Source organism: Melopsittacus undulatus, chromosome 4 (assembly GCF_012275295.1).
Source record: "Melopsittacus undulatus isolate bMelUnd1 chromosome 4, bMelUnd1.mat.Z, whole genome shotgun sequence".
NCBI lineage: Eukaryota > Metazoa > Chordata > Aves > Psittaciformes > Psittaculidae > Melopsittacus > Melopsittacus undulatus.
Genome location: NC_047530.1, coordinates 19,258,920 through 19,281,278, shown reverse-complemented (window position 1 = coordinate 19,281,278; position 22,359 = coordinate 19,258,920). Strand labels below are relative to the sequence as shown.

The window sequence follows — 22,359 nt, the reverse complement described above, 5'->3', positions numbered from 1 at the left end:
TAAAATACTATAAAAATACTTTCAATCTTTGACCTGAGAGTTAGAATTTGTGTGATACTAACATTTCAAAATCATATACTAAAAGCTGGTAAATTGCAAAAGTCACAAAGCAGCTTGTGGAAACATATTTATGCTAACTTATGCACAAATATATAGAGAAAAAAGTTTTCACAGACCTGTCCGTGTTTAAGTTGGTCTTTAGGAGAAAATTCTAACAGATCTTCAGATGTTAGGCTCGTCTTCATTTTGACAATGTCCTTCTCAAACACTTTAATGTGAGATTCGATGGCATCCAATTCCTAGATTTCGAGAAAAGAGAGAGTATTTGTAGATAGCACAAGTACAAGCCAGCTTGCATTTCTGCCTTTCACTTACATTTAAAAAGAAATATTGAAAAACAAGTACAGTGTATGCAGGATATGTTAATGGATGCTATCAAAGAAAAGGTTAGTTATTATAGATTATGTATCATAATTAACTTCTGAAGGAATTAAATTTCTAAGGTTACCTGGTCTGTTTTAAACCCTGAATACAGAATAGAAATATCCTTGAAAAGTCACATTATAAATTACCAGTAGTGACAAGACATTTTTGCAGTGGTGACAGTTATCTGCACAGGAAACTAAATACACGCTTGCAACTTTCTGTGGGAAGAGTCTTATGTCACATCGAAAATGGATCCACATAAAGTCCAGCTGCTGTGAACTCTCATGGAGTCAGAGTCACAGAATAAATTAGGTTGGAAGGGACCTTGAGAGATCTCTGGTGCCCATCAGAGCATATTGTCTGAGGCATGATCCTTTTGATAGTTACGTATCTCCTAGGATGGGGACTTGACCCTACCCCTTTGGGCCCCTGATCTAGTTTTCAACTTATCTTACTGAAACAAAAAAAAAATCCTTTTTAATATGTAGATAGTATTTCCTCTGTTATCATTTGGGTCTGTTACTGTTCTTCTTTACTCTGCAGACCCTAAGAAAAGTCTGGCTCTACCCTATTATGTAGTAGTAGACAGCAGTAATACCCACTCCCAGCTGTCTCTTCCTCCATACTGAACTGACCCAGGTTTCCCAGCCTTTCCTCCTACATGTCATGCTACAGCCCCCCAGCCACCTTGAAAGCCTTCCTTGACTCACTTCAGGAATGACTATGTCTTCCACTGGGAAACCTAAAACTAGGCACAGTACCCACATATGATCTCTCAGGCAGCCCATGGTCTTCTTGCAAGGCCATGCTACTATGGACGCTGATGGTCTTCTTGCAAGGCCATGCTACTATGCCATGATCAACTTGTCCACCAGGACCACAACCCTTTGGCAGAGCTGCTTTCCAGCTGGTTGGCACCCTGGCCTCTGTTTGGACATGTCCTGTCCAGGGTGCCAGACTTTGAATTTGTCTCTGTTGAACTTCATCAACTTCTCTAGCCATGGTGTGAGTCCTGGTGCTTCTGAACAGGAGCAGTACCCTCTGGCAAGATAAGTCCTTTTAATTCGACAGTGAACAAGCCCTGCATTTCTCCTCCTAAACAAGGAGTTTCATGAATACTACTGAACTTTGCAGCTTAATTAGATATCAAACACCTTCTGAGATGGTTTGTTTCCAAACAATTTATTTCCTCACTCATTACACATACTAAAACAAGCACGTCTTTTTACCTGTGAAGGGAATATAACCTGTATTTCATAACACATGATGAAGCACTGATAAAAGGCACTTACATCAGCCACATGCTGGATCTGTGGAAGAATCTCTGCTATCTCATGCTGTAAAGTTGCTACTTGCTCATCTATTTCATTTAGCTGTTGCATTACACTGTCTGTTTCAAAGATTGGTGTTAGCTCTTCCAGCTCCAAGTAAACACTGTGTAGAAGATTTTGCTTTTGCTCTGAGTCTTCTAAAGCCATCTAGAGACAAAATCAGAGCTTACTTTGATTCATCAATGGTGAACATGAAAGTTTCACAGAGGTTAGTACCAGAATAAATCAGTTTTAATTTCCTATATGTCATTGACCACTGCATATATTCCCAAAAGCTTAGTTCAGACCAAAACACTTCACTCCTAAGGGAACTGAACTGCTGCATTCTGCAGGCAGAAAAATGAGACATGTGGCATGATTTTAAGGGAATCAGTTAGACAAAATAAGTCTACATGAGCATGACAGAAGGTATAAAGAGGAAGATGACCTCAGAGAGAGGACCCACTACAAAGAAAGTATGAGATCCTGGAGAAGATTCCTGTCCAGCTCCTTTGCAATGGTCAGGCTGACCCCAAGTATATGAGCAAGAAATGTCAGCCAGACATCTGAAAAAGGTTTTCTGCTCACCAGCCTGCAGATAGCAGATGTAATAAAATGCTTCAGGAAGTACCTGGCCAGTTGCTCATGATGGGAAGTTTGTTCCCATCTGCAGTTAACTGGATGAGCTTTTGGATTAATTATAGTAAATGTCTTCACGAAGAACAAGTGAGGGTTGCAAGAAATGCATGTGATCCAGTTGTCTCTGTGGCATATGAAGTAAAGGACTGAATGCATACCTCAGCTCTAATGCAAACCTTGGGTGCATTTTCAAATCCACTAATTTCCCAGCTCAGAACACAAAATTCACAAATGCAGGGGACAATAAAATTTTGTCACAAAAATGTTCACAGGTTTTAGAAATCAAAATCTCCTGATCATGGCTACATGCTCTGTAACATATCAGCCCAGAGCAGTCAGCTAGTTTTTGTAAGGAATTCTTACTAGCTTTAGTATGAAAAACTTTGTTCAGAGCACCAACTGTCCCTTGGCATAAGCCAAGGAGTGGATGTATAAAAAATTAAATTTCAAAATCTGGAATTTCCAGAAATCCTCTTGGCACTTGCCTAGCCCTGATATTTCCTTTAACCTTACAAACATTTGATTCATGAAATGACTAGTCAGAACTCCCTTCAAAATATACAGAAAATGGCCTTCCAAACCACAGTTTACTTTGAAGTTTCCATCTAACACACAGACATTGAACACCACTTTACCCTTTTTGGATTACATACACACTAAACAAAAATAATTATGTATATTCAAGCAGTCAAACCCAGTTATAGCCACACAGTAGGGTAACAGAAGACAATCACATATTTCAGCACATTCACAAGACAGGTATGTCCAACACCAAAAAGTATCAATCTATATTTCATGAGTGTCTCTCTCTCTTTTCCACTTAAAGGCTTTACTGAAAATGGTAAATTATTTATGTCAGTAAGACTTAGGAATGCACAAAACTGTGTCTCTGCAGAGCAACCTTTTCTAATAAGACCATGTATCTGCATCAACACTTACCTGAAGGTCATCAGTATGTTTGCATAAGGTTTTTGCAGAGTCATTTTGAGCATCTGCTCTTAGCAAGCAGTTGGTGTTTTCTATCCAAACTTTCACATTCTTCAGGAGTTCATTGTATTCTTCCATCTTGTTGGCAGCCTAGACATTTTACAAAGAAGCATAAATGGCAAAATTTTACAAAGAAGCATAAATGCACTTTTATTCACTGTATAGGATTAAATGCATCTATGGACAAGACTGAAAGAAAACAGGATGTGTTTTCATGAAACTCAGTTTAATTAGTATGATGAAATAAGGATCATAATTTTTCTGAAACAGTTTCATTATTTCAGGCTATTTCCTCTAATCAAAGCAAATTATCACAGGCATTGTTGCAATGTTAATTTAATAGACAGCACATTAGCACAGTTATAGAGAACCCTCCTATCGCCCACCCAGAGGCATGAATTTCCCATGCTAACCCACATTAGCCATGGTGCATATCTGGTCTTTTGGGATTGCAGCTGAATGTGATGTTTGGGAGTCCAGAAACCAAGCTACAATAAAATGATGCACCTACAGCAGGCTTTTGAGCTTTTTGACTCATTTGACAACTTTGGATGATATTTTATGAAAAGATTTTATTTAAGGTTTTTCTAAGATGTGGGCTTTTTTTCTTATACTTTTACATTTACATCTACCTTGTTTAAAATGGCAGTTCTGCGCTCTGCAAGTTGTGAGACCTGTTGGTACTGCTGAAGGGGGGACACTAAGATATCCATCAACTCCTGTGCATGGCAGGAATTTTGCTCTACTATATCATGCACTTCTGCATCCAGTTCATTGAGTTTGTAATGCCAAAGGTCCAGCATATCCCAGATTTGCTGCATGGACAGAGAGGGGAAATGAAGTAAAAGGTTAGACTCAAAGATAACAGCAGAGTTATTTGTTCTTCTTGTGGGGCATGAAGAACTAAAGATTTTGGAACTGATATGATGAGAACAGAACATGCTGCATCTACTGGTGTGATTCACAGTTGAAAAAACCCATGTATTTTACTGTGAGAAAGAATTGGTAAATATTCACCAGCTAAATGCTTGCTTGTACCTCTGCTTTTACAGATGTAAAATGAATGTAGGGCCATTTTATGCTCCTGCTAAATCAGGCTCTGTAGAAACAACCAAAAAAATCTTTCAACATTCACAAGTGGTTTTATTGTTGTTGGTTTTGGGTTGGTTTTTTGGTTTTGTTTTTTTTTTTTTTGTCAAGATTACCTTCTGAACTTCTTTGGCTTTTGCAACGTTTTCACTCTTCTGTTGCAACATCTTTTCAATAGCTTGAAGGCCATTGTTAATAGTTTCTGCTTTTCTTTTCAGCACATTCTGAGGAGAGCTCTGCAAGATTTCAAAGTTCACCTGTAAAGAGAAAACAATAGGGAAGATTATAAAGGTTTGCATGTTTCTCTGCACCTCCTCGCCAAAATTATTGATATTCTTTTTATATTTCTCTTGATGAGTCACTTAAAACCTCAGGAATGGAATTACATTTGCAGGAAGAAGCATTAATGTGAGCAAGTTCAACATTTACATTTTGTTCAGTAATTTCCTCTCACTCAAAAGTAAATGTTCAAGAAATACAATCCCAGAAGAAATGAACAATAAGACACTGCAGCTCCCTGCTTAGCTGCCCCTTTTAAACTAATCTGTAACAGAGGCTAATCATGCTGTATTGTGGAAAGGGTCACATTTAGATTCATACTGTAAGAAACCTAGAATGCCACCTCTATGTCTCAGCTGACAGCTATTACTTCCATGTAACAAATACTGGAATATAGAAGTGCATCAATGTATTATGAATTTCTAAATAAACATTTAGAGATTTAGCAACAAAATAAAAGGGTTTGAGCCCCCAAAAGTATGTGGAAATTAATTTTAGTCTCCAGAACTCCACAGGAATGGAAAATCAGTACACTGGAGGGCCTGATTTTTTATGTAAAGAGAGAAACTCTCAAGTAAGCTGAAGCTGAGTAATTGCCTGAGTACAGAACTGAGCAACACAGTTACTAGCACCAGATTACTATGGACTAGATGAAGTGTGGGGAGTGAGAAAGTTCTTGCTCTTGGCCCAGAGTTTCATCTTTTCTTACTAAACCCCACTAGCTCTCAGGGTCAGCCAAGCACCAGGAAATTTTTAAATCATGGTAAATTCTGTGTGTGCTGCAGCCCTAGGATTTTTGGGGCATATGCACATTGTACAGCTTCATGTTGTACTGATGCAAAGATGTCTAGTTTAGTAGTTATTCTGTTCTGAAGCTCCCTATACATTATATTCTTTTTCTGGGAAGATGAATTAAAATTATTAGTAAGTTAATAAATTATTTATCTATTTTATTTCTTAATTTTATGAAAATTATTCATTATTTATGGATTTCAGCATGTAGTGTCAGACCAATATAAGCATACCAATTGCAAAATACTGCACTGATAAATTGTATTATCAGAATGAATATGTACCAGAAAGAACTACAGTGCTCCTCTCAAATACTCATGCTTATACAAAAAAAGCTGTGACGTCCAAGCTCTACTTGGTGCCTAAAACTCTTCAGAAGAAGGAACTCAAGACTGTAATCACCAAACACTTGACCATTACTACTACCCTAGAGCATACAAAACATAAAAAAACTACCGATGTTTGTAGTGCTAGTTTCCAAAATAGAAGAGAACCGTGTAGGAGTGATACAACAGCTGGAAATGAGAAAGCAGACCAAGCACTGACTTCATATCTTTCCTCAGAAAAAATGCTGTATCTGTCAATGCTCTCATCATCAGCAGGGTAGGATTTTAATTTCAAGAGTTCTTACTGTGATAAATCTGGGATAAATTTATTATATTTTTTTCACATAAAATACATGGTATCAATATTACAATTTATTTTCATCTTTAGGTTAGCAGGTTTAGAAGGAGGCAGAATGCCATCAAAATATGACAAGTTAATTCAATTTAACACATGCTGGTATTTTTTATTATGTAACTAAACTGACCTCCAGTTCCACCAGGATTTATTTTGTTTCCTAAATGCATTTTGAAAATTTCCAAGATAATTTATATTGTTTTCCACTACCCAAATATAAAAAGAAAATGTTATCTGATTTCCAGTATCAGTTCTTTCACTCTGACGTGTAATGTGTACATTGGGATAATCTTTTACCTCAGTAAATGAAACAGCAAACAACAACAAAAAAACCCAACAAACCCAAAGCGTAAATACTGTTTTATTTCCCTTTTTCTCCTCTCTCCTACCCAGTTGTTGGCTCTGAAAAGTCTGATTCCTTTTGAAACAGATACTACAAAGTTAAATAAATGAAAACTAATAAGCTGTAATGAATAAGTCTCTAAATATTTAATGCAAAATAAAATGAATGAATAATCTCATAGATACTAACAAGTAACTGGACTTCAAAACTGTTTTATTAAACTTTCAGATTTCATCAAATTAACTGAGATTTAACCTTTAAAACTAGCATTAAACTCATTATTCCTGAAATAAGAAAACTAAAGGGTTTTTTTTCTTTTAAAAGTAACACAAATAAAAATGACCATAATTATACCAGGCTAAAATTTTACCCCAAACTTACAGTATGACACCATTTTCCTTTAATTTTGCTTCCAGTTAATTGTTTATATCCCCCGTAAATGGAAAACACTGCCAAAAGTCGATGCAATGTTAGTTACTTAAATTCCCTGCCTACTTTTAAAGGAATGCAACCATGTCCCGAGGGGTGGTATAAAGAATGACACGGTACCCTACCAAATGTGCAAATTAGATTAAAAAAAAAAATTGTTTTCAAAGTCTTCTTTTAACTCAGTTTATAAAATATCTTCTCAGTTAAGCTATACAACCTTTCCAATCAACTCTTAGCTACAAGTTCAGTTTAAGAACAAGGCTGGATACAAGAGAGCACTCATACCATATCCAAGACTTTATTGGTAGTGGGTCTGCCATGCCCTTTTTTAATGGAAAAGAAAAATGTTATATTCACACTGCTTGCTGTAAGGTCGTTCTGTAAAGGAGACAGTTAACATGAGGAATCTTTCCTCATGCATTCACTTTCACAGAGAGGAAAAGTGCAAATGAATATAATCAATGTTTCAAGTTGAAATTTACAGTTACAACTTTCATCAAATACTACTATACTTATTTATACATTACAAAAATGTAAACATGAAAAATACATCAACAGTTACCTTATCTTCTAGGTCTTGCAATACTTTCTTGCAGTCCTCCAACTGTGTTTCGATCTCTGCAGGAATTATTGTATGCAATTCAGAATATTTGATCCGGAGTTTCTCCATGATGTCCTTCAGAGTTTGACTTTCTTTACCAATCACGTTCTGAATCTCCTACAAAATTAAGAGTAATTCGGCAGTTTCACCCAGTTTACACTGAATGCATATGCATATGTACCTATATATATATATATACACATATATATATACACACACACACACATATACATATTGTGTTTTATATTTCCTACCATGATTATGGCCTGGAAAAGTTGGGGGGTTTATATCAAGCCTTATTTGACTACCTCTACAAGCAGATTAACTTTGAGAAATAGTCACTCATTTAACCAAATTATGTTTTTCAATTTAATTAAACTTGATAGTACTCCAGGTCAAGCAACTGATGCACTTATTTTGATTGAGAGATATAGCAATGTAATATTTCAAGTGCTCCTATGATTAAATGTTAACCTCTGTGCTCTCCCTTTTGCCAAAAGTGCATTTTCCCTTTGAAAGATATTTAATAGCCAACATTCATTCCTTCATCATTATAAACAACACAAAGGCCACAAAAAGCAACAGGTTTCATGCTGAAGTGTCTGCTTTCAGTGAATTATGCAGAGCAGCACAGCAGGCTCCTTTCAAAACAGTAGTTTCCAGTTCTGCACAAAGAATGCAGGTTTTATGAGATAAAAGAAACTTGAACAACTGTTTCTAGACTTGTAGCCTAGAAATAAAATTTGATCTAAGTCCTCTTGCAGAAAGAAAGAAGAAACTCATTTGTTTTGAAGGTTTTCTAGAATTTCAAGTTGAAAAGTTCTGTTTGTTTGCTTTATGGTTCCTTTTCCCACTGTTCAGCTACTTAAGAAACTCAAATTTTAAGTCAAGCTATTCAGGAAAATGATCTAAAGCTCCTACCAATGAAAGGCAACAAAAGACATTAAAATCAAATACTTTGCTTTTTCAGTCAGGGGTAATAGTAATCTGTTAACTTCTAGTCTTCACTTGGAAATCATTTCCCTCACACAAATACAATGCACAGAAGAAATATGTAGGAGTCTAAGATTGATTTATTTTCTTTCATCCCATGACAACTGGTTCTGATACTAGAAAACTCAAACCCATGAAACAGCTGCGTGCCTCATTCTACCATAGAGAAGGCTACTGTTGTCAAATGACCCAGTTAAGATTGTGCCAGTGTTTATCAGACTTTATGGATTCCCTGACCTGAATTTGAAAGAATCAGATACAACATTAGTCTCCAAAACAAAACATTTCTCTGCAAACTGGTTTCTGTATATAAATACATGTTTACATTTCACAGACTATTTAGCTGGAAAGTATATGCTTGTAAAAACTGTCCCAATCTTTCTCCTATGGGACTAGATGGTATTACCTCCCATTTGCATACTCATCTATGTTGGTGAGTTAAAACTTCACCACCCAGCTAACCTAGATTTGTCATGCGGAAGGGAAATAGGCATTTCCATTTAAAAAATGCAATGGAGCCCCAAGTAATGTTATTGATTTTACAGAAACTAGGTTTTCTTTAGAAGGGATAAAATTGTGGTGCAGATTTTTGCTTACTGGTGCTTGTATTAGTCAAAATTAAGGAAATTTTCAATCCTTTGAGATGAATTTTCTGCTACTACAAAGAAATCATTTAACAGGATTGCTGCTAACATTCGTTTGTGCCAATTGACATAAGAAACAGGAACAAGGTCTAAACTCACTTTTGGGTGAGTTTTAGGTGCTCAGAGTAGCACAGTTTGGATGCGAGAAAAAAGACCAGGCATCAAGCACTTGCAGTGGTAACATCTCCTCCTGGATACGAAGAATTCAGTAGAAGAGTAGACCCAATTCTAATTCTAGATAATTTTTGATAGAAAATCAGCCCTTCCAGACGAACTGACAAGGTTTCACCAAAGTGATGCTGGCTCATGTGTTTTCAGATGTAGTTAACATTTCTCTCTCATGCTAACCCCTATGAGCATTATTATGCTCATATCTGCCACTACAGTCTTCAGCTTCTGTACTTTTCCTAGTCCTTTAGCAGCTTCAAGCATTCATCTTCTAAAGAAGATACATGGTGGGAACCTGCAACTAGTTTTTATAAAAAACTCAGCAGAGAGCCTGAATTTGTAATAGACCTTAGTAGGTTAGAATAAATAAATTATGAAGTTCTATCGTTGATAACTCAAATATCATTTAAAATATTTTTAATCAAGATTAAATAATTAAGACAGTAATATAAACACAGTTAAACTAGTTTGAAATTAAAACAATTAAAATAATAAATAAGCTGTTAGGAATAACAGAATTTCATAAAGTAAATAATTCAAAGAAGGACAACAGAAAAATAGTTAAATGACATAAATGTACAGACTAGGTTGCTGCAGAGTGCTGGCTGCTACTGGTGGAGACTGTTGTCTTGATCACAATTTGATTCCTAAGAACCATTTACCAAGTTGACTCCTGATGTGGGATATAAATCCAGAGCATCTGAAGTGGCCCTGACTAAGTACCAGACGGGGAAGGTGGACAGGACATACACTAAGCAGTCCTTCCTAAAAGGTATGCATCTGGCTGTGGACATGGCAGGGCCAATCATGGTTTGCTGAGCCAGACTGATTCTCTTCAAGTCAAGGCCAGGTTGGACCATACCCTTGGGTGACATGGTCTAATGTGAGGTTCCCTGTCCATGGCAGGGGGGGTGGAACTAGATGATCTTAAGGTCCTTTCCAACCCTAACCATTCTATGATTCTACGATAATGTGCATACGCCTATGTATATACTTTGCCACTATTTTTATTTGGAGCAAGTTCAAGCCCCAGCATAAAAGAGAACGTATTCTGAATGTCCACACACAATAATGGAGCCTTCACCAACCTCCAACTGTCCTGGCTTTCCGGAAGCACCTTGTAGTAACACAGCAGCATTCTGTAACACATGTGTCACAGCACTTATTTCTTCAGCAAACTTGTTCCTCTGTTGAATCTCAGCTTGTACAGAATCCTTATGGTTCTGGATCTTTTCATACAACCTGTGGAAGTTTTCCAGCAAGAATACATTGTTAGACTCTGTATTTTAGAATTATTTTCTATAACAAATCTCTGAGATTCTGGCCTTTATTGTCTCATTTTCTTAAAAAATGAGACTTCAGATATTGCTAAGCAAAGTATGTCTGGTAGACTGAATCAAACAGCATACATATTTAAACTGCAAACAGCTCAGGTGCTCAGAATCTCAAGATGCTGGAAGAACAGAAAACATCACAAAGATTTCCATGTCAAAAAAATGGGCACAGAGAGGGCAAGTACAATCACAGATTTGAAAAAAAAAAAAATTAAATATTTGAAGAAAATTTCAGTACTCAGTAAGGCAAAAGTTGAAGTGTTGAAAAAGCACAAGGTCTCATTTTTATAAGACTGGAAGACCCACAGACCTCATTCAAGATCGCAAGAGCCTGGTACCTCCAAAATTGATAATTATCCCTTCTGATTCTTACTACATTTAAAGATAAATTGCAGCCCACACATTATATGGTTGTATCAACTCTAAATAATATCTCCGAGTTCCCATGAGGGAGATAGCAGATGGGTTCGATGGAGCATTACTCTGACCCAGGAAAGAATTCACTATCATTTTAAGTGCATATCCAATAAAACACTGTGCTTCTAAGTAGTCCTATGTCTATCTTCAAGAGAAATTTCACACTACTTACTTTTTACAGCGATCTTGCATTGCCTTTATCTCACATAAAGCAGGAAGGGTAGCTTCTGCCTCAGTATTTTCAGGTGTATTCAGGATGTTTCTTATTCGGTGAAGAAGTAGGAGTAAAAGGAGCTGTTGCTGACTGATGTTTTCCTCAAATGAGTTCACAAAATCTAGTAATTCTACCAGTTCCTCTTTGGTGGCCTTTTCTTTCTCTTTAAGACCTTCTGGGTGTTCCTCCTGTAGCTTATCGAGAATTATTGTTTCTCTTTCCAGCTAAGTAAACATCATGTCAAAGTATGAGATAAAAGTGCTCTTTTATTCTATCACTTTAAGTTACATTATTCATTTACTCATACGCATAACTAACTACTGGCAATTACATAGTCAGAGAGCTTGACTCTCTTTAGTGTGTTAAAACATTTGAGTTTGCTCTAACAAAGCACATAATCCCCCACAGAGTAGTTCAGGGTCTAGAGAATTCATACTATAAATATCCCCATCATTTCTGTATCAGTTCAAGAAAGGCTGGGGATAAGTGGCTGATCAGTGGGAGAGAAATGATGTCCTGCACTAATCTCAACCTCATCCGTACCCCATTCCCAAAAATTTAGTTTGCCGAGCACCTCACCTCTTCATTGATGAATTTCCATTCCTGCTTTAGTTCTTCACTGTTTATTTCCAGCTGTTTAGACACCTCAAGCAAACCCAGCCAATTTTCCCACAGTGCTGACACCATCCTGCCCAGGGCCCTGTCACTTCTGCATAATCTCATCAGCTCTCCAGAAACCTGCCTCAGCTTCACAAGATCATCTTCAGCAGACTCAATGTTGGAGACTAAAACCTTAGAGGAAAAATAAACCAATAAATCAACAAAATAATGTAGTCAGAAATGTTAATGAAGCAGTCAAAAACATAATTAGGATCCTCAAATAAAATGGCAATCACTCTACTGAGCTGATTAAATATGGTTGTAATACAAGAATTCTGTTTGCTAAGAATGTGGAGAAAGATGGGGTAAATAAAACAAAGCAAACAGAAGATCAGTGTGCCTAGGCAATTACACTGTTCCTACTTCTTTGTTGTTATTTGGAAGGGAAGAGAAATGAGCAGGAGTTACAGATACATAAAAATTATAAGCTTGCAATACAATGAATAGTAAAAAAGAAGGCATCAAAGAGGTTGCTTATAGCAGCGGCTTGATGGGGAGGCAGCAAGGGAAAACTTTCCAGGAAACTGGAAATTCTCTGTTTTCCACTTCTGAGGGAAAACAACAGCAATGTTAGAAAACTGATCAGTCCACATGCTGCAAGGAAGCAACAAGGAATCAGAACAGAAATGAAGCACTACCATAGGCACTGATAATATTTGGTTTCTACAGCAGTAAGATGTACTCATTTGACATAGCCTATTATAAACCAGTATTTTTATAGGTATATAAATGTATCATGTGGGTTTATATATACAGAAACACAGGTCAAAGAATTTCACTTCTTTCAACTAGGATGGAATACTATAGTATAGTGTTCATAAGTGCATAACAGTTTTGCATGAGATTTTTCAGTTCTTCAGAGCCTTTTTTACCTTGCTTTCTTCTAAGTGGTCCAAAGCTTCTTTATAAGACATTGGTGATTGAGACAAAGACTGTCTAAGCATCTTTTCCAATCTGTTAAGATTATCACACACCTTATCTTTGGTTTTTGTGTAGCTTTCATATTTTTCTAAATACCTGTAGGAAACAGTAGACCGATTAAATTCGTTGTGGTTGCTCTCTGCAACCATAATGCTCATGAGAATTAAAAAGAAAATCTTCTGAGCTAGTAGTCCTTCCTATTTTAGAAATTATCTTCAATTAGCATTTGTTCTTAAGGCACTGGAGCATTGTTATTAGGTCAAGAGGCCTAAGTGCCCCAGAGGTAAAGAAAAGCAGGTATGTATATCCATATATCAGACATGGAGCTACTCAAAAGAATTGTATGCCATGATCTAAGTCTCCATCCTCCCCACGCATTCCAGGAAGTTAGTTCCCACACATTCACATACTCCACACAGTCTATTTGTCCCTACAATGTGTGGGGACTGTACAATTCCAGTTTCTTATTTCTATCACCTCACTTGGAGTATTGTGTGCAGTTCTGGTGTCCTCAACATAAAAAGGACATGGAATTGTTGGAACAAGTCCAGAGGAGGGCCACGAGGATGATCAGGGGACTGGAGCACCTCCCATATGAAGACAGGCTGAGAAAGTTGGGGCTGTTCAGCCTGGAGAAGAGAAGGCTGCATGGAGACCTCATAGCAGCCTTCCAGTATTTGAAGGGGGCCTATAGGGATGCTGGTGAGGGACTATTCATTAGGGAGTGTAGTGATAGGACAAGGGGTAATGGGTTGAAACTTAAGCAGCAGAGGTTTAGACTGGATATAAGGAAGAAATTCTTTACTGTTAGGGTGCTGAGGCACTGGAATAGGTTGCCCAGGGAGACTGTGAATGCTCCATCCCTGGCAGTGTTCAAGACCAGGTTGGATGAAGCCTTGGTTGATATGGTTTAGGGTGAAGTGTCCACAACTTCTCTGGACAACCTTTTCAAGTGTCAAAAAACCCTCACAGTAAAGAATTACGTCACAATATGCAATCTAAATCTACAGTTTAAAGCCATTACAGGCCCTTCTTATGTTGGATACAGTACTCCAGATGGGGTAAGAGAAGAGCAGAGGGGAGAATGGCCTCCATCAACCTTCTGATGCCTTTCTAGGCTGCAAGTGCACATTGCTGGGTCATGCTGACCTTCTTGTCAAGCAACACCCCTAAGTCTTTTTTCTCAGGGCTCCTCTCAATCCTTTATCTGCCCAGCCTTTTTCTGTTGTTGGGATTGCCCTGATGCAGGTGCAGGACCTTTTACACCATCTCCCAATCTTGTTCTGTGTATACACGTGGAGGTATATCTGAAGGTATACACCTTCAGATCTCTTCCATACCTACATTTGAAGGAAGGAAACTATAGTCTGCATCTTGTTCGGTCTTTACTTCCTTAAGTCATCAGAATAGTCTATGGCAGACATGCATTAGGGTCTCTGGGCACCTCTGAAGATTGTTCTAACTTGCACCAGCACTGAATTAGAGACAGTGGAAATATGCTTTCTTCTGATTGTGGACCCTATGACCCTCAGTCATACCCATAGATTCTTTTTTGAATATGCTAAAAATGATTGCATTGTAAATTAGTAGCAATGTAATTATTGTCTAGTAATTTTCCTTCCAATCACGCCTTGGAACAACAGAAATGCTTAAAGTTCTTTCTGCTAAACTACTATAAAATCGACACTGCATTTATTATCAGTCAAATTGTTATAATAAGGAACATTAAGATCTCTAAAACCTACCTCTGTTCATCAGCTTCCTTTCTGTGAGCCTTCTTCCTTAATGCCAAACTCTTATTCATTAATTCTGTTAAAGTATTTTCCAGATATGTTTTGTCTTCTGGTTTCACTAGGTTTTTCAGCTTGGAGTACAGGTTTTCTATGTTAGCCTTTGCAGAGTTGAATACTTCTGGTTCCCATCGTGGGGTCTGATAGCCCTCCTCTGAGCTACTGAGCTCTGGTGCGGCGGACTGGACTTGAGTTTTGTAGTCCTCAAGCAACCTGGCAGCTCTCTGAACAGCCATGGTATAAAGCTCACCAGTCTTACATGCCTCCTCCAGAGTACTCTGAAAATGTTAAAAAGACACAGAAACAATAAAAAAACCCAACAACTACTGTCTCCTCTGGATATCAGATGATCTTCTCAGATTTTCACACCTGGCTGTCTCTGAGACCAATATTCCCCCTAACTGGCCTGAGGAGGTGACTCTACTCCCTAGGCAGTCATAAAGCAGTGCTGTAAGCATGGACTGATTGCCCTCAACCATAGGAACAGGTCAATACCAGAAAAGTCAAGACAGAAGGATGGCAGAATACAAGAGCCACAAGACCCCTTAAGGACATGGCAGTATACAATCTCATGATCTGTTCAGACACGGAAAGCCCAAACACTGATGCTGTAATTGTTCATGGAGGGGATATCTCTGCTATGACTTGCCAAACTGCATCAAGCTAAAGCCTCTTCTTGTATGTATTTATACACAGAATAACGGGTGATGTGTGACTTTGCCAGCCGCTGGATTCCCACATGGCAGAGAAATTTTGGCATTGTGCTTTCCACACAATACCCAAGCAGCGAAGATGCAGCACAGCAAACCAGGAAATTTGGTGGCAGGACCATAAGTCTATCAGGGACACTGAGTTCCCCTCCAAAGTAGTTAGTTATTATCTACTACCTTGTATTTCCTTGTTTGTATCCATCAACCTCTTGGGCAGTCAAGGCACAGGTTTTCTTGACTACGACACAATTCCAGAACCTCTCTGCTATCAAAGTTACCACTCTTTTGGTTTCCTACATAAATTTATCACTAACACTTTCTCTTTGTATTAACACTTCTCTTTAGCTGAAGCAGTCCTTTTTAATCCATTAAGTCTACCCCCTGCTTAATTACGTCTCAGCTAGATTTCCCATTTGTCCCCAGTTTACCAGCTTGAGCAAATTCAGTTTTATTAGCTGCTCTCAACACTCCTCACCCCTCTAACACCATCTGTTCTTTTTTAAGTGGACTTCACCTGACAAAAACATCAAGAATCAGGTCAACCCTCCAACAATCCTTTATCAATGCCTTATAAACTTGTATTGAAGCCCTGGATCCTGGTTGCCATTCCTTTCCTCACTCTTCCTGAGGCGTGATCCCATTGGTTTGACCTGTGCTTTACTCTCCTTGTTCATTCTCAACTTATAAGCTTTTTCTTTACAGTAGAAATAAGGAACTTCTGGGATTTTTATCATTGTCACAGCTGACAATGGTACCTAAAATCAGTCCCAAGAATAGTCCCACGAAAATTTCACCCAGTCTCTCTTCAGCTCAATATTTCAACACAACCTTTTCCTTCCTCCCCTTTACCTTTCTTTTATGCAAATCCCCACTGCTTGATTATAACCAAACTGAAAAAGCCTAATTTTTCTGTATCCTTATTTTCTTATCATGATTCCTATCATATCCCCCAATGCAGAGATGATCATGAGTTAATTCAGTTATTAGACTAAAAGAAGGATGTAAGTCATGAAAACATAAATGCTAGTCACCCACAAATCATCTGATTATTGGGAAAAGACATAAAGCCATACCTTACTTTTATTAAATATACTTACAACACGGGCAGCAATGTCTGTCTTCAGCTGTATTTCATGATCTTGCAGTGTCTCTAATTTTGCATCTGTACCAGCAGCAATAGATTTTTCTTCTTGTTTTTCCCTCTCTTTTTCCATTACCCATTTAATAGCAGAAAACTTTGCTTGGATCATATTCTGAATTGCTTCCCATCGTATCTTTTCATACTGCATTGTTTTTATATCTACCAGAAGTGGCTGTTGAAGCTCTGATTGAATATACTTTATGATGTGGGATAGATGTTCTGATTCATTCTGTTTACCTTCCTTGTTTACACCCTGGAGACCAGAGACCAAGTTTTTAAGAAGCTGATTCAATTCCTCAACATCTTTCTCCAGGTTCTTTATTTCTTTCCTCTTAGATTCTTTGAATGGTGTATCAAAGACCTCATTTTTGTTTAGCTGATTTGCTGCCTCCTGGATTAAGTACAATATTTGTTGAACTGTCTGAAACAGAATCAAGGCAGATATAAGATCCTTGTCAGGAGAAGAGCTAGAGCTATCATTTAGCAGGTTAGCTTCTTTTCTTACAGTGGATATCACAGTCTGGATTTCATTTAGCAATGCTTGAATCTTGCCATATTCCCTAACAACATTATCAAAATGTATTATCTTCCCTTTAATTTTATTTTTAATTTTTAAAAAATTAGTTTGCAATTCATCCAGCTGCAGTGTGTCCCATTTTAGGCCTACACATTCAAAGATTTCTTTGTACTTCATTATTTGTGACAAATTGGATTGAAACACTATTACTTTTTCTTGAAGTGCTTTGCATTTATCCTTCACTTCCACCTGGGCACCTAACAATTCATCTTCTTCCAGGTTAATTTCACCAGAATGCAGATCGTCAAGATCTCTCTGCAGTAAAATTACTTCTTCAGCAAACTCTTTGTAGACAACTATCTTTCTTTCTACTTCTTGAAGTTTACTCTGAATTTGCCTCTGTGTCTTCCTTGCTCTGTTCTTCAGACTTCTTAACTGATCAATCAAAAACAGTTGTTCAGACAGGCTCAGTTCCCCAACTGTGACCTGGCTTTCTGCACAGTGGGATGAGATAAGCCCTTCTATTTTCTGTATGTCCTTTAAAATCTCCTTAAAAATAGCTTGTTGATTGATTAACTCTGACCATGTGTTGCTTTGGTTCATGTCAGGCCTGGCAAGAATCTCAGCATTGCGAAGCTGACAGTGAACTTTTTCTACTTCTGCAGTAAGTTTTTGCCTCTCCTCCAGCTGGAGCTCTAGATGCTGCAGTCTTTGAGCTGATTTTAAAACAAGAGCCTTGTATGAATTCTGCAATGTTTGTACAAGAAAGGTCATATCAGAGCTCTCCTCTGGCTTTAAGCTGGGAATGATGTGCTGGAGCCCGTAATTCAGAGATACAATCACAGGTTCTCTGTTTTGAACTTCTGTGATTAGAAGCTGACAACTTCTGATTTGTGATTCAACATCACTGGGAAAAAGTGCTGCTTTCTGATCAAGAGAGGACAGTGAATCTTTGACCCATGAAATATTTTCTTTCAGCTTCTTCATAATTTCATTTTTCATGAGAGCAGGACCAGTGACCTGAACATCCTCTCGAAGAGTCTGTTGTGCTGATAATGCTTCCAATTTGCTCTGCAAATCATGTATAGAGTTCTCCAAAGCTACCTTCTCTTGATGACTCCAAATTCTTTTCATCTGCAGTTCAATCCTTCTTTTTAATAGAGAAAGACCGCGTTTAATGTCCTGTAGCTCTGTAGTCCAAAGTACAGGGTAATTGGCTTTTCCTGCAGCTGAGGAATGTAACTCTGCTTGTACATACTGTTCTTGTATCAGTCTCTGAATATCCTGTGCTTTATCCATAAGCAGGTTAAATTCATCGATTTCTGCTGCAACTTGATCATGTTTCTTTTGCACTGTTTGTTCCATGTGTTGCCACCATTGCTCCAGTTGCCTCATTTGGCTTTCAGTTAGCACTTTATCCATGCATGTTAAATGCTGAGATAAACTTTCTTGCTGAGTCTTCAACTGGTTTAAGACATCTCTTTCCTTTTTTAAGGACTCTATGCATGCCTTAATTTTCTCCAGAAGAACTGTGTTGTTCATAGGGCCCCTGCCAAATACATAAGTAGTGTTTAAGAATAACAAAACAAACTCCTAAAACATGGAATAGACACATTTTTTAAAAAATATTTTAGTTTTTAGGAAAATTACTTTATTCATTTAATCAAATGTATCTCTCAATGTTCTCACAAATTTCCTCACCACTGTTTCAGTATCATTATTTCTTGCTTATCTGTACAGCACTAGTTATTTCTAGATAACTGCAAGAAAGGTATATTCTAATTCATATTCTCTAAAACTGCAGTATTTGTTAATACAGAATGTATGATTTCCTAAAGCACTGTAGCCTCCCTTTAAAGTTACAATAAATAAAATTTAAAAAATCAACAACAGTGTTTGTTCATCTCTAAGTCAATTAATATTTTATGGTCATTTCTGATTTATGATGAAGATAGAGCTTAGTTATAGGAAAAACTTTAAAAATTCCCATTTATTCAAGAGATTATCTACTCATCTTTTATTTCCAGGAGTATTTTGAAATTCCCACCTAAAATACATTTAGCAGCTAGATTTTTATTTTTGTGAATCTGTGTTGTAAATGAACATTATTTATTTTAAAGATTTTAAAATTATTGTGATACATTATTGTGAATGATAGGCTAGTTCCATGTTTTGAAGGCTAATTCATAAAAGGTGCTAAATATTTTGTGTGCATTGGTTACCTCTGAATTGATACTGCAGACTTACTTCCTGCCACAGAATTCTTCCTATCAAATAAGATTAATTTTCAGAGTAATGAGATATTTCACTCAGGAAAAAACAGAACTGATGAGTCCTTAAAGAAAAATTAGTATTTCACATCTACCATAAATTTTAAAAATTATTTTAATATGGCTTTTACGTAGGTTTTGATCACAGCAACCATTTCTTTGTTTTGCCTAAAAATATAAAAGAGTTGATGTTGCTAAAGATTAGCAGAGAACCCCTGCAAATGCTTCTGTTTAAGGTTCTTAAATTTACAAACTGATGACACTTCTCTGGATACCCAATATTAATGAGATGGATAAAACATCGTGTTCTTGCTGAGCATTATTCAAGCATGGCACAAAATTCAGTCTAGGACCATATTTGTTCTGCAACTTATTGTCAGAAACCCTCAACTATACTTACAGCTTTATGTTATCTTTTTCTGTTGACAGATTTTTCATTGAGGACTGTGCAGCAGAAAGATTTTTCTGGTACTCATTAATTAAACAGTACTGTTGTTGCTTCACTTCCTTAATGGCATCAAGTTCTTGAATCAGCCTGTCCCAGCAGGGCACTGTAGGATCTGTGGTTTGCAGCCCTGCTCTGTTTGATCCTGTTGCACTGGGAAAAGCTTCTTGACTATGACACAAAGATTTTGCCTTCCATGTTTCCAGTTCAGCTTGTAAATTCTACGATCAAGCCCACCACAGAGAGGGGATTAAAAGCGGATCTCATAACACTTTCAGCTTTCAACACAAAATATAGTTAAATACCAATATATCTACAAATATACACTTGTTCATTCACATGCAAATGAACATGCATGCCTGTGCATATCATGGAAGCACATGTGCAATTATAGGTCTATCTACTACTGCACTCTAGTACAGCAGTACAAAATATGGTATTTACATGGACATACTTGCATTAAGGCACAGTGTTTGTAGATTACCTGGCAGACATACTGATTAATCATGCAGTCAAACTTCAGATAAGATGATATGCAACAATTTGATTTTGCCCAAGTGCATCATAATTCTGTAAGTGTATCACTACATTAACAATGAGGAATGGCTTTGCACTTTCCATACCTCCAGCTCTTTTAATTGTTCATTTATAAGCACAATATCCAGTTCAGCCACTTCATTTTTCAGCTCATTGACCTTTTGTTCCTCTTCAAAATATTCAGTGTTTACTTGCTCTCCAGGAAGTAGCTCCTTCTGGACACAGAGTGAAGAGTAAATCCACTTTACCAGAATGAAATAGAAACACATCAAAACACACAGTAAAGCGTCCTGACACTAAGAAAAACCTCAACCTTGCTGTGTAGACATTTTGTTTGTTCCACGATGGTCTCAACATATATTGTGACACTGCCTCCCCATATACATAGACACATAGATAGTATCAATCTCCCCAGACACTAGTTTTAATGTTTCCTATATGTTTTCAGTATCATCAGATGGTTGGAGAGGAATGAAAAAATGAGAAGTTAAGAAGGTGTTGCTAATCAGCTACAGTTTTTCAGGTACAAAGCCAGGGCTCCACTGCTGACTCTTCACAATTTAGGCCCAAGGGAAACTGAGAAAACAGGACTCTGGCTTCAGGCTAAGGCACAGCCCTCAGTCTAAATCCTTTCTTATCCAATACCTTCCTCAGGAAATCAGCAAAACCTACTTCCCCTTCTCTTTGCAAACCCCAAGTTTGGCATGCTTAAACACATACTTAAAGATCACATTTAGAAGTGAAAAGCAGTCAATGTGGAATAGAATAGAATAGAATAGAATAGAATAGAATATTTTCAGTCGGAAGGTACCTACAGCCATCACCTAGTCCAACTGTATGCCCACTTCAGGGCTGACCAAGAGTTAAAGCATGTTATTAAAGGCATTGTCCAAATGACTCTAAAAAACTGACAGGCACCAACCACCTCTCTAGGAAGCCTGTTCAGTATATGATCACCTTCTTGGTAAAGAAATGCTTCCTAATGTCTAGTCTAAACCTCTCCTGGTGTAGCTTTAGACCATTCCCATGCATGCTATCATGGATACCAGGGAGATCAGCATCACCCTTCTCCACCTCTCCTCAGGAAGCTGTAGAGAGCTGCTCTTAATAAGACAACTCTTACAGACCTTTCACAAGTTTTGTTGCTCTCCTCTGTATGCATTCAAGGACATTCACATCCCTCTCAAATTTGTACTTCGTTATTCATTCAGCTTGAATTAATTCTCCTTTCTCTATTTCATTTATTTTCTTATACTGGATCACCCTTGGATTTCAGTTTTCTGATCTGCCCTCCTTGTGACGGCAAAACTATCACAGCTAACTACAATAACATGGAAATAAGTTGCATTGATTAATAATTTAAATAGAAACTCTAAATATCATGAAGATTGATTATGATGGCTCTGAAAGAGAATATTTCTCTTTTTGAACATATCCACTGAAAAATACGGTGTGGCTAGCACTTTGGATAAAGTTCGTAACTACCACTGACACAAAGCAGAACTATACACAATGGTCTCAATTTTGATGTGACAATAATTTCTCTTCTTTTACAACAGAATTTCAGCTGAAGCCCACGTGGAAATTTAGCTTGAAATAACAGAATGTGGGTTACCTGATGTGAAAAAACTGAGGGATTAGGTTCCAGACTATCTTTCTCAGCTGCTGAAGATTTTGGGACACAACTCTTCTGGCACAACTTTTCTTGAACCTGCTCCATGTCTTCTTTATATGATTGATTCTTGACATTGCTACATTTCTCCTTTTTTGTAAGATATGAAAACAAACAAGCAAACAAGTATTCAAAAAGCCCTAACCAAACCTGCTCAGTAGTGATAACAGTGCTCAAGATGACAAAGTTATAAAGCCCATAATTACAGGTAGATAAGGAAAACCACAGTTACATTTCAATTTATTGCGGGCAGGGTTATGGCAGAGGAAACCACTTAGAAGCAGCAGTGCTATAATTCTAATATAAATTTGTAGGAAAATTGCAGATTTAATTCCTCTGACCTATGCTGT

General features: G+C 37.4%; 1 protein-coding gene across 1 annotated transcript in view; it reads right to left on the bottom strand.

Annotated features, from left to right (window-relative positions):
* Nucleotides 1-22,359, bottom strand: part of SYNE2 (spectrin repeat containing nuclear envelope protein 2) — a 166,728-nt gene that overhangs the window by 87,877 nt on the left and 56,492 nt on the right. Inside the window, 15 exon segments of the mRNA XM_034061427.1 lie at nt 177-299; nt 1,719-1,904; nt 3,315-3,452; nt 3,995-4,177; nt 4,568-4,708; nt 7,538-7,693; nt 10,470-10,623; nt 11,305-11,570; nt 11,926-12,138; nt 12,879-13,023; nt 14,673-14,995; nt 16,525-18,634; nt 19,756-20,021; nt 20,424-20,579; nt 21,953-22,110. Coding sequence (XP_033917318.1) covers nt 177-299; nt 1,719-1,904; nt 3,315-3,452; nt 3,995-4,177; nt 4,568-4,708; nt 7,538-7,693; nt 10,470-10,623; nt 11,305-11,570; nt 11,926-12,138; nt 12,879-13,023; nt 14,673-14,995; nt 16,525-18,634; nt 19,756-20,021; nt 20,424-20,579; nt 21,953-22,110 — 4,718 coding nt within the window.